This window comes from Pyrgilauda ruficollis, unplaced genomic scaffold (assembly GCF_017590135.1).
Source record: "Pyrgilauda ruficollis isolate IOZ18807 unplaced genomic scaffold, ASM1759013v1 scaffold2, whole genome shotgun sequence".
NCBI classification, from domain to species: domain Eukaryota; kingdom Metazoa; phylum Chordata; class Aves; order Passeriformes; family Passeridae; genus Pyrgilauda; species Pyrgilauda ruficollis.
Window position 1 is genome coordinate 22,703,063 of NW_024519206.1, and position 13,029 is coordinate 22,716,091.

Genomic DNA, 13,029 nt, shown 5'->3' on the forward strand with positions numbered 1-13,029 from the left:
GAGGAACGTTTAGCAGAAGCAGCTAGCAGCAAGCTGCCTATTTTTAACTTTTTCTAGTCTAACCCCTCAGGTCTATTTGCTTTGATTCAAAGGCTTCAGAGGTGCTGGAAAAAAATAAAAAGGTAGATCCTGTGTGGATTAGCCAAATTTTGTACTCTTCTTAATGTCTTTTATTGTGATAAGAGGGACCACATACCATTACCATCCCAAAACTAAGTTTTTTCACCCATCCTAGGAAATAAAGAGAACTTGGACAGATACCGGTAATTTAGATGCAAGAGCAGACACTACCTTTGCTGAAATGAGCCAGAAGGCTTTTTGTTGTGGTTTTGTTTTTTTTCTTTTAAATTCTGAAAAACTCAGTCCCTGCAAAGATACTGAAAAGAGATCACAGTAGTAGCTTACTTGACTTGCATGAAGGTTGTTTCCCCTGTTCCTGTAGGTACAGTAACAAGTGCTGTAACTGGGAATATTTAAGCACTATGGAGCTACAAGCAAAAAAGAATATTCAGTGTTACAAAGCATGATCTGGATGTGAAGCCTAGTGAGGACAGAGGAAGGCATAATAATATGTTGGGTAAAGAGTGGGTTCTTTTCTTTTTTGGTTTTGGTTTTGTGTTGGTTTTGCTGTCCTTGGGTATTTGTTTTATTTTTTTTTTTAACCTAAGCAGGTTGGCATTGGAGAGGGGAAGGAAAATAATTTCCCCTTCTGGTACCTCCAGCTGCAGGCTATGGCCTTGCATCTCACTAAACTGGCAAAGGTGAATGATGCTGAGCTACTTAGTAGTAGTAATTTTCAGATTTCTTAGCTGCAAGTGAAGAATTTTTACATGAAAGAAGTGAGGTGAGCTCTAGTAAAGGTTCATCTCCCCTGGCTGGATGTGGAAAGTGGGGAAAATTCATCCAAATCCTAATAAAATCTGCCTAACTGCAAGAATGGAGAATGTCCATCAGTACCAGCTCTGCTGGTACTTTCTCCCCACCTGCTCATCACCATCTTGTCTTTCATTTTATCCAAGCAAGGCAGAAACCATGCTGGTTCTGTCAGTCATTGACAGGCATCATCTATTATTCAGTTCACGAAACAATAGGTTGGATGATCTCTGGTTTGCTTTCACCGTGGTTGCTGGTGAGCAAGCACCTTCTCTGGACACCTAACCGTGCTGTTGTACTTCTGCAAGGTGAGTGAAGGAACCTTCAGAGATTCCCAAGGTTTATGCTCTCTCTGAGTTTGTTAAGGATTTGGCACAGCTCACAAGAACCCTTTTGTCTCAGAGGCTGAGGGCTTTAAAAATACACAAAGACCAGCTCATATTTTTTGTTGCATTTGATCTTATTTAACAAACTTTGTTTTTTTCATATAAGAATAATGGCACTGAGTTTGCCTAAGGTCCATCTAGCCCAGTATCTTCTCTTGAAGTAGAGCATATCAGATCATCTTCTTTTGAGTTTCAAGACTTGGAAATTTAAAGTGAAGTCTTTTTTTCATACAAAGTTGAGCTAGAATTTCAGTGCTTTCAAGCTCTTTCCAGTATAACAGACTCAGCTTTGACTGTTGATTCAGCTGCTCGCTTGCCATGACTCAATTTGCAAAAATAACATCCCAAAGCTCAGCAAGGCAAACGAGTACAGCAATTGAAATAATTTAAAAGTATAAGTTCTGCTCAAGAGTCTTGGTTGGTGCTTCATAGTGTATAGTGTATTTGGGAGGTTGCTCATTTGTTGTCAGGCTGTAGACCTTTTGATGCAAAATTGTGATGCTGGTTTGGGTTTGAAAGAATGTTCCTATCCTTTCTTGTGAAGTTCTGTTTTTTCCTGTTACCTGTTTTAGTGTGTTCATGCAAATTGGTGAAACCCCCTGCTGATTACAAATGTCAAAACCTCAGTTAAATTGGACAAGCAAGTTAAAAAGAGGTAGGGGTTTAGTCTTCAAACCTTCATGATTCAGGACAATCACCCATTGACTGAGAAATGTTTGGAAGAAATTGCCCAAAAACGAAGACTTGTGTTTAGAATAACGCATTATGAAGTTGTTTTCATCTTCTGTGGAAGGAGATTAAACTTTCTGGGCTGTGAGTAAATGAGAGTGCATGGTTCTTGATGTCTTGAGACAAGAAAAGCAAGGAATCTAGCAAGTAATACACAGATCTTTGTTTCTGTAATACTATCTAATTGTAGTACTTTTCATCTGCAAAATGCCTTGTTTTACAAAGGCAGAGTTTTGATTTCTATGTGGCAAATGCAAGACTCGGATTGACCAACATCCCTTGCAAAGCTAAAAGTTGAACCTCAATAGATTTGGTTCCTTTGTTTTCAGGAAGAAGTAATGGACTAGGGTACTACAGTCTGGTTTGGATATATTAACTCAGATTGAGAGGTACTGATATGGCTAGGTTACTTCTGCCTGGTTGAAGTCTGCACCAGCATGATAAGGAAGCCAGTGCAGACAGTTGAGGACATTTAGTAAGGTGGTGTTAATAAAACATGGAGTTTTTTTTTAAACATGACCATTATCTGCACAAGTACAGCTGCTGACAATTACATTCTGCCCCCGTCCACCACAGTCTGTCTGCGTGGGACTCTGCATTTGCAGTCACAGAGGAGAAACTGACTTTCATTCAAATGTCACGTCTGGCTGCTCAGCCTGAACGAGGTCTCGCCTGCCGGGTCCTCAGCCGCTGCTCTTGTTGGAGTACACTCATGCCCCGCGCCATTCCTTGACCAGGCTGCTGGGGCTTTTATTGTGAAGGATCCCACTGATTTTTTTTTTTAATTTCTTTTTTTTTTTTACTGTGTTTCATTTTGCTTTTGCAAAAGCAATAACTTTGTGGAATCTTGTGGCCTCAGGTCTAGAAAACATGGCAGACTTTTTTAGGTGTTCCTAAAATTAACATTGATACTAGCTGCCTCTTTGCTCCGTTGTTGGGCAGTGTCAGCTCTTCCACAGCTATCTATGTACAATTAGTTGACAGTTATAGAGGGTTTTTTCCACATTTCTCTAGGAACCTGGAAGCCTCTATATACCCACTGAATTATGCTGGTATGACAATTCAAGAATTTGGCATGTGCCCTCCTGAAAATTCAGGTCACATTCAGTTGTATTGTATTATGACTGAAGCCTTCATTGTGAATTACCTTAGAGAAAAGGTGGGCTTTTTTTCTTCCCCACTGTTTCTGACACTATTAATAGTTGCTCTGCCTCTGTGCATACCCGTTCCTGGAATTAGAAAAAAAAACAACATGCAAATTAAAATTCAGCAGAACCTTGTGTATCTAGTACTAACCTTGCTTTCTCAGTCTCTGACGCAAATTGTAAATAGTTATCACTTAAGAATTGACCTTTCATAAATGCTATTATGATGTTTGATTGTTTAAATTTTATTCAGTCTCATGTTGATGGAGTCTATAAAATACTGTAGTCTTTTACACTATAGGCAGTAGATTAAACAAAAAACACAGAAGAAAAATTCATACTTTTGTTCAGTAGTCTTCAGCACTCATCACTTCACTGAAATTTTGCTTCTAATGGTAGTTTTTCTCCTAAGTTCTGGTACATTCCTATGGATATGTGTAATAAGCTACTTATTGAGCAATGTGGTGGACTTATTCTATTTAAATAAGACAAATCCTTGAATTTTTTTCTACAATTTTTGGTTATGTGAGGACTTTTGAAATTATTTCCCCCATCAGAATGAAATTATAATAAGAATTCAGAGCAGAATTAATGAAATACTTTGTTGCAGTAATGTTGACAAATAGGCTTGGCTTACTCTAAAATCATTTTAATGTGAAGCTGAAATGAAGAGTAAATTTTAGGCTAAAAGATGTTTATCATTAGCCAGCACACTTGCCATCAAAAATTTGCCCTTTCCATATTTTCTTTGAATCATATAAGTCTTTGGGTTGGAAGGAACCTTTAAAGGTCATCCAGTCAAACTCCCCTGCAATGAGCAGGGACATCTTCGTGGAAGTGCCTTGTCAAAAGGAAAACACTCTGCAGTGTCACGACAAGACAGTCATCCCACTGCGTGACCTCTGTGTGCAGAGAACGTGATCTTAAGCCAGTGAGGAAGTGAATGGAGTGACTCCATGTGACTGTGGAGATGAGGTGGTGGCATGTGAGGTTCATGCAAAAAGCCAGAGCATCAGCAGACAGGCACTAACCTTCCCATGGGAGATTTTGGAGGTTCCCTAATATTTCTGAGGAAAGGAAGCGAGTAGTGACCTGCATTATGCAGGGCTGGTAAAACAGAACTGAGGAGAAAACAGCCAGAATCTTTCCCTTCATAAACCCTTCAGCCCCTTCTCGGTAGGACTGAGGAGTTTTGTGTGACACCTCGTACTATGTGTTTCACTGTTCTAGAAAGCATAAACAAGATTTTTGGTAGCAAAGGCAGAGCTGTCCTCTGCAGCTTCTCAGTGCTGTTTGTCTGCAGGGCCTGCAGAACATGTCATTGCCCCCTGCAATCATCCAGACATTTTCTTTCCATTCCCAGTGCTTGTGAATGAGCAAGAGGGCATAAGCAACCACAAAATCCATCCTTCTATTCCTTCTATGCACTTTTTGCAGCTTTCCCATGTATTTTGATAGCAGAAAAGGCAAGTCGCTCACTCAGCCTGCAGTCATGGTCTTTCTTGAGGTCAAATTTCAGTTTACCAGTTATAAGCAAGTACAGAGATGTGTTGTGGTCTTTCCTTACTTTGATTAAGATGCTTTTATGTTACTATGAGTCAGTACTGCTCTCTCTGTGAGTAATGGTGACAGGTTAAATGCCAGGGAGGGCCCCTCTCTTCCATTGTCCTGCCCAAACTACAATACTCCTATGGATGTTCTTTAAGGAGTGCAAAGTTCCTGTGCAAAAGAAACAAGTATGCTTTTCATGCAGGGATGTCCACCCATTGTTCCAATCACTGTCCCAGATACAAAAGTCTCTTCCTGAACTTGGCTGCTTGGACCTTCTTGGAAAATGCTGATTTTATGCTACTGGTCTCTCTTGAGGAGCAGAGTGCCTTTACTAATGTCAATCTTCATTCAGTCTCTGTTGTCTTACATGTTGCTATCATCACCAAGAATACTTTTTATGAGTATTTCATATCTATGGATAAAGATCTGGTTCTTGCAGATCAGATTCTTGATTACTTGCCATTGTTGTTTAATTCAAGCAAGCAAAAATCTTGGAATTTAAAAAAATTCTTAGTGCCTTAAAAACCAGCATCTTAGTAGTTTTATTTTGCAACACTTGGAATTCACAAAGAGCTTGCATTATGCAGTTACAGAGCTACTTATACTGGATGTGTTCTGTTACTTGTTTTGAAACAAGAAACTAAAACTCAGAGAAACTTCAACCCTTCAAACATTACTTGAGAAACAAACAAACAAAAAAAAAAGTAAAAAGTACAAAAACTAAAGGAGTGTGATCCATTCATCAATCATGTATTTGGGCTACATTAACGTGGAGGAGTTGATTTTGTTGGCCTGGAACAGACAAAGAGCTTCTTTGTTTTTGAGCTTCATTTCTGTGAGAAGTGTCTTTGACTCAATGACTGTCCCATAAGGTGGGATGTTGCTAGTTTTGTGATGGGGGTTGCTGCTGGATGACTGTGAGAAAGAAAATCATCCTGGGAGCTTCTAACTTGGTGTCTCCTCAGTGGTAGGGCTCACTGCTTTAAGACTGATTTCTCTGTGATTGCCATTGGCACTTGCTGTGTCACAGTAAGATGATTGCAGATACGACCACCACTCCTTCTCCTTTGAATGGTCTTACCAGTTATACAAATGCTACAAATCTCACCACTATTGTATCATTTCCAGTCTCCTCCTTTCATGACTGGAGTAGCAAAGTTAAACTTTCAGTAGGCATTGCCTTAAGTGCTATTTTAATGATTATTTTGATTGATATTATTAAATGGCCTTTGAATTCTAACTGTAAATCAAGGCAGATGGAGATGTTGGCATGAGGCAGGATGTGATGAAGCAGGTCTCTGGTGGTGTTAAGAGAGAGATGTTGGATAAAACTGCAAAGAATTAAGAGCTCTTGCAGGAAAATGTGTGATATAGGTCCCTGCTGGCAGTTTAGAAGCATCCTGGTTACAGAGGGGCATTATGGTGCCTGTGGAATTGTACTCCCCTTCAGAGCAGGTGTGCAGACTGGTGCTAGGACAGTGACAAGCAGCTGCAGGCTAGGAGGAGAATTGCAATTCCTCACTGGCTCTCAGACTGAGAGGAGCAGATTGTCTGGGAGCAGGCTGCTGACCATGATGCTGCTTCTGCACGATTAAAAGGGGTAAAGCTGTGCTCCAGAGCAAATGTGTAATTCAGCTTTTTGTTTAGGGAGTGACTGTGGTGGCCTAAGCACGCTATGAAAACCAATCAACTTGTTGTTATCTTTTCATCATTATTTGTATTCAATCTAATTAGCTGATTTCCCCCTTCTTCTACCTTTCTGTGGCTGCTTAGCATAAGTGAAGGGAGGATGCAGGGTGGCCTTCTGAGGAACCTTAATGTAAAAATGTGGCTTTAAGAATGAGTCAGCTTTGTTTCACTCAAATGTCTATCCATCGTCTTTCATGGTTCAGTGGGTTTGTACATATATTCTTCATTGCTGGAAACTCTTGTTCAGCTGAAATAACACCTTTGTCAAGTGACATTTTGAAAATCCCTACTTTATTTTTGTCTGTATTAATACTATTATCTTGTCCTTTCTCATCAGCAGATTTCAAAACCCTTTCTCAAAAGAGGAGTAGCATTGTCCACTGCAGCTTGGTGCATGTGGGAGGGGGGTTTGTTCAGGTGACAGAGGAGGAAGCCACCCGTGTTCAATGAGCTCCAGCCTCAGGACCTGATTTCCTGAACCCATTAATTTAACATGAGCTCTTCTTTGCACCCAACGCAGCAAAGCTGCTCAGAGCTCAACTTTCAGCTCAGCTCAGCTCAGTTGCTCTCCAGCACATGCATTGAGCAGCTGTGAATATTACTGGGAGAATTGTGAGAGGCTATTTGGCACAGAGGAGCAAGACAACGTTCTCCTGGGAGGAGTTCTGGCTGCACCAGGCACTCTCTGCACCAAGGGAAACGTGCACAGGCCATGGGGTACAAAGCTGAGCGGTGACATGAGGCACATTTGAGTTTTTTGTGGGAGAAGGGCTCTGCACTGCCTCTGTTTGTGGCATTGCTGCATGGCTGCTGGGTGCACCCCATTAATTCCACAGCATCCTTCCTCACCACAGAGTTTGCCCAGACCTGGATCAGCCTGCAATCCATTCCCTGTTAACACTCTTTGCCCTGGATGTCTCTTACATCACAGCTGTCAAGAGCCTTCAGCTTGCTTGTTCCTTGTTGATCCTCATTTTTGCCAGCCTAGAACAGGCAGCCTTTCCATTAGTCTGGAAAGCAAGGACCATTCTTGCTGACTAGAGAGATCACAGAGCAGGACAAAAAAAAAAAAAAAAGAAGCTGCAGTGGAAGCTGTCTGGCTTCCAGGGCAGTTCCCAGTGCCTCTGCTGTCAGCATCACCAGCTGTGAGGATGATGTGCCGTGCCACCTTGGGATGTTATGATGGCTTCAGTGTCATCTGGGAGAATTTGAAGCACCTCACACTTGAAATTTGTCTTCCTTTACAAAAAAGGTGATGGGTGGCATAACCCACTCTTTCTATCTGTTTTCCCCAAGGGATTTACGTAGTGGATTCTAAGGTTTTGAGTATTAAGAATTTATAGTATTTTTCTTGAAAATAAAGGTTCTATCTTACTTCAAGTCATGTCTTCCACAGCTATTATGATTATCTGCATTAATGCAGACCCTTGCTTGTCATCCTCAGCAAATGGTAGTGCATTCCCAAAATTATGATGGATACACATGTGTGTGAGAATTCAGAGTACTGCATTTTATCTTCAGTCTTATTTCATGAGAGAGGTCACATGGAGATGAGCTTCAACTTACATCTCTCATTGAGAGAGATGAGCACAATGGCACTACAATATTTTAATATTTCTTCTTCAGCCCTTTCCTGATGCATTTTAATGCCTTGTTTGCTCTTTGCAGCCTTGGCTGAATGCAGGCACTTTATTACTGACAGTGTAAGAAAAGAATGCATCTGGTTTATAGTAAGAAATCTGAATTGTTGTCCAGGAAAAAGACACACCAGAAGCATCTTCTAATACATATTTTTCAACTCTTAATTTGTTTGCCACCACATTACTGATTTTTTGCCTCTTTTAAAATAATTTTTGTGCCAAAATCTAAACACTGCTCTGTGAGTTTCCTTCCTGTCACAGATTTCTGATGAATTAATATCCTGTGAGCGGCTACTGGGGTATCTCATTGTTTGCATTTTGCTGTTATCAAATGCAAGGTCTCTGTGTGTGGTTTCTAAGTTATGACAGACCCTTTCTACACAATCTCTGTTTTTACTTTCTTTTGTTCTGCCAGATATATCTCCAGCGAATTAAAATCGAGTTTTGGGGTTAAGTATTTTTGGAAGAAAGGATATTCATTTTAAAATAAATGCTTTTAACCAAGATGCTTCAAATTTATTCATGCATGCTGGAAAATAAGTTTTTTTAAACACTTTTATTCAAAAATATTCAAAATATTTTCCATTTTAATTAAAATACAGAAGTGCTATCCTGAATTACAGTGATAAAGTAATTCAAAATGCCTATATATACACATTATATGGGCATGTATGTCAACCTGAAAGAAAATGCACCTACAATGAAAAGTAATGTCTTTGCTTTGAGTCTTTGTGCACATAGAGAATATATTTTGTCCTTTTTTCTTAATGACAGGGGATATATCATCCCCGCTGAAACGAAACATTTAAATGTAGCAGGTACTGCTAATAGCTGCCTAAGAGTCACAAGTGAACAAGTCCTACACAGATCAACTGCAGAATAAAAAAGTATGGTTACAATCATCCCTCTTGAATACATGGATATGTTTTCCAAGTGCATGTGCTGATGACAAGGTGTTCTCTCACCTCTGCCCATCAATGTCTTGATGCTGGTGAAAAAGAAGCCACGCAGTGCAGTGCTTTGCACAGAGCTGAGCAGTGATTTGTAATCACAGCAGAGAAAGCTTGCATCCATCCTCAATCTTCCACATTTGGGACACCTTCTGTCATAATACTCGGAAAATCTAGAGGCACAAATAAAGCTGAAGTAATTATCCGGCACTAGCTTATTGTTAAATGTGTCTGCATTTGCTTAGCTTTTCAAAGTCCCTGCTGTTGTCAGTTTGCTTGCTGCTGAGTTCAGTGGCTGGTCTGAAATGTGTTACAGAGCATCTTGGTCCCCTGTAGACTGTGTGTGGAATGAGCTGGTAGATTCAGTGTGGTAGGTGATGTGAACTCCACACCACTTGCAGAAATACCCTGGCAACTGCCAGTTCTTAAAGAGCATCTTCAGGTACTTCTTGAATTTCTCCCCCATGAAGAAGTAGATGACTGGGTTGAGGCAGCAGTGAAAAAGGCCGAGGATTTCCGTTACCTGGAAAGCATAGTCCAGACTCCTGCTCACTTGACAGTCTTTAATGACTCCCATAAATTCCAGCAGTTGTAAGAAAATAACAATGTTGTAGGGGGTCCAAAAAAAGAAAAACACAATCATGACAACAAAAATCATCTTCACAGCCTTATTCTTTTTGTCATTTCTACAGTGAACTAATGTTTTAATGATCATGGAGTAGCAAAATGTCATAATTATAAAAGGGATTAGGAGCCCTAAAATGTTGACTTCCAAAGTGGAAAAAAGCTTCCATGTTGTGAAATTGCCTGGAAATCTCGGCTTGCAGGTAGTAAAATTATGTTCATTAAAAGACTCTCTAAATACAAGCTCGGGGACTGAGGCTGAAAGAGCTACTAGCCACACAACAAGGCTAGTAATCAAGCCATGGAAGGTGGTCCTTGCTTTCAAGGAAAGCACTGCACGAACAATTGCCAGATATCTGTCTATGCTCATAAGCATAATAAAAAATATCCCACTGTAAAACCCAACCAGGTAGATCCACGAAATGATTTTACACCAGGGAGTTCCAAAAACCCATTGGTCTACTGTGAAATAAGACCAGAACGGCAAGGACAAAACGAAGAGCAAATCTGAGATGGCGAGGTTTAGCAGGTACACATCAGTCATGCTCTTCAGCCTCTTGTATTTGAAGAGGACCACGATGACCAGAATGTTTCCAGTGAGCCCGACCAGGAATACCAGGGAATACAGAAGGGGTAGGAAGGAGGCTGCAAACCTCCTGACGCCTTCTTTACTGCATAGTTTTGGAGCATCGTAGTAACTGTCGTAATATTCATAAAAGGTTGAGGGTTCGACTTCAAGGGACTCTGTACTTGAAGAACTCATGTTTTTTCCCCCAGTTCTGAGAAGGCAAGAATATAAAAATGTCAGTGACTTTCAGTGTGTCAAGACCTCATGGTTACTCCACAGACCTGAATCACGAGTGACAGCTTGGGACACGACTCACTGCAGGTTGTCAGATATTATGTAAGCATTATGGGATGGATGCATTGAACAAAGTATTGTCCTTAGCATGCATGTCCTTGCAGCGCTGTGCAACTTGCATGTCAAGCACAAAGGGATGTTCAAATGGATGACAGGAAAGCAAATGGGAGTGAAAGAAGTGGGCCGCAAGTGTCAGATCAGAGAGGGTTAAGTTCCATGCTGAGCAAAGTAAAAAGCAAACTCACTGTTCACAGCAGTTCAGAATTTCACTCGCCCACCTTTCCCATCAGGTATATGTCACCCACCATAGGAAGACAGTGATAAATATGCATCAGACTTTTCTTACGAAATCACCTTTACTGAAAGCTGTCATGAGCTTTCAATAAGGGCTTATTTTCAGTGGCTAAATGAATAACAGGAATTTGTCATCTTCATACGTATGTTCTTTTCTAATAGGCAGATACAGAGTTTTAAGTGATGTAAGTTGAACACAGGGAAAATATCTTGCTGACTTTTGAGTGTATGTGTTATTCACATCACAGCATCATTCTTTTAGCCTAATATACCAGAAATTTAAGTCTGAGTTCTGTTCTTACTTGTGTGTGTTATTAACATCACAAGTGGCATTTTTTTAGCCTAACATATCAGAACTCTAAGCCTGTGCTATTTTCTTCCCCTTTGTCTTCATTTCATGAATGGAAAGCAGAAGAGAAATGAATTTCTTCGCTTTACTTGTCTTAGCCCTGTGTGTTGCTGCTGCATACCATTAAATGTTAATTATCATTAATCTGAGACCTGCTGTGTGTGTTCCCAAGCATGACACCTTTCCAGCCTACAATTCTGTTCCATTCTACACAGAGAGGAATTTAATGTGATTTACAAGTCAAAAGGACAGAACTACTTGACACCAGTTGTGTAGAAATGACAGCTTTACAGCAACTGCGCCCAGACATACCTGAAATTAATCTAGGTTCAGCATAATACATTTGAATACTTAAAAACATATGCTCACAGAATACACCCCACTTCTGATGATGCAAGAATTCTTAAAACTGCTTAAAAAATTACCTGAGCAACTATAAAAGGTAAATGAGAAAACATTACATTCACGCATATCATGAGTCCATGTGATAAACAAAGTTTGAGCAAAATCATTTTATGAATTTTACCTTTTCTCGTCTTTTCTGCTCAGATGATATGAAGAATCTTCTTTGCTCTAAGTGTGCAGAATCTCTTGATCCTCTTCAGGTAGCTCTGCCAGGGAGGTGTTACCCACACAGCAGTATTCACCAGATGTAAAACGCAGATATCACTAGGTAGCTGTGTCTCTCAGCGGAAGCTTTGACTTCCTTAGACTTGTATCACAACTACTTCTCTCCTCAGAGTTCATCAGAGATAGTCCCTTTAAGTCAGAAATAGAATTAAACACATGATGTTAAAAAAACCTCCACAATTTCCACTGGGAGACTGATTACTAAGTTAAAGCATTTTCATTTCATCCAACAATCATTAAAACTGATGTCACTAAGCATAGATGTCACTCAGTTCTCATTCAACTGAAACTTTGTTATTTTCTTAATCTCAGAAAAAAAATTATGAAAGAATCCTCGGTAGAGAGCAGAGAGGAGGCAGGCGCTTGGTGGGTGTGTGGGAAGTGTGTTTCTAGTCCTTCTCTGACAGATAACTAATCTTGCAAGTTGCATTATGTAATTGTAGAAGAGTTAATCACTATTGCTTGATCTTCCTGACTTCTGCTTATCTTACTTCATTAGAAACGAAGGCATGTTAATTCACGCTACCTTTTTGCTTGATGTTTTCTGTTGCAGTTGTATACACAGCAAATCCACCTCCTAGCACTGCCCAGCACACAATGGAACAGTGGTCAGAATACTGAATAAGAAGTAGGATGTGCGCACGTGCGTGTGGTCTAAGGGCAGAGCGTGCAAAGTGCTGAGGTTTACCAAGGCTCTCTGTCATGGTAGGAAGCTCAGCAGCTTCTATGAATTTCTCCTGAGAGTGAGATGGGCCTTGTTTGTCTTTTGGGGGCTTCTGAGAAGGGAGAAGAGCGCGCAGAGGACATGTGGCAGTCAAGCGGGGTGGTTGTGAGTCTGCCAACAGAACAGCTGTGCTGGCAGCTGGCAGGTGCTGGTCTCCTCTGTTTCCCAGAAAAGGCCAGCCAAGCAAAAGTACAAGCCATTTCTCAACAGGGAAGCCTGCTTTCTTGTGATCAGCAGAAACTGAAAATACACAATGAGAAGCAGAAACAAGAAATCTACAGAAGGTGGTAGTGAGAGTAGGAAGAATCAGACATCTCTGTCCACAGGAGATTATATGTTTTCTTATTTGCTCTCTGGTGTTATTCCAGACGCAGGTATAGCTTTTGTTCAGTTATGCCATCTGCTGCTATCTCATATGCCTCTGACACTGTTACACTGCCCAATAACTTCTGTTTGGCTGAAAAGATTGATGTGAATGTGATGTGAAAAGCCTGAAGCATGAAATGCAGGACCAACTGGTTTCAGGTTTTGCCAGAATAAAACAATTGTGTGGGAAGGACCTTGTCAGTCATCTTTCACAAGC

General features: G+C 40.5%; 1 protein-coding gene across 1 annotated transcript; it reads right to left on the reverse strand.

The window, feature by feature from the left end:
• Window positions 1-8,599: 8,599 nt before the first annotated feature.
• On the reverse strand, window positions 8,600-12,278 carry CCR4 (C-C motif chemokine receptor 4). Its single transcript, XM_041466448.1, has 3 exons — window positions 12,249-12,278; window positions 11,619-11,851; window positions 8,600-10,366 (listed from the first exon to the last, which is right to left on the reverse strand). Exon 3 carries the CDS (start codon window positions 10,348-10,350, stop codon window positions 9,274-9,276), a length of 1,077 nt encoding a protein of 358 aa, XP_041322382.1. The 5' UTR covers window positions 10,351-10,366; window positions 11,619-11,851; window positions 12,249-12,278; the 3' UTR covers window positions 8,600-9,273.
• Between the last annotated feature and the right edge of the window lie 751 nt (window positions 12,279-13,029).

What these genes read in the sequence shown, in the direction of transcription:
- CCR4 (XM_041466448.1), bottom strand. Translation starts at nt 10,350, where the DNA reads ATGAGTTCTTCAAGTACAGAGTCCCTTGAAGTCGAACCCTCAACCTTT.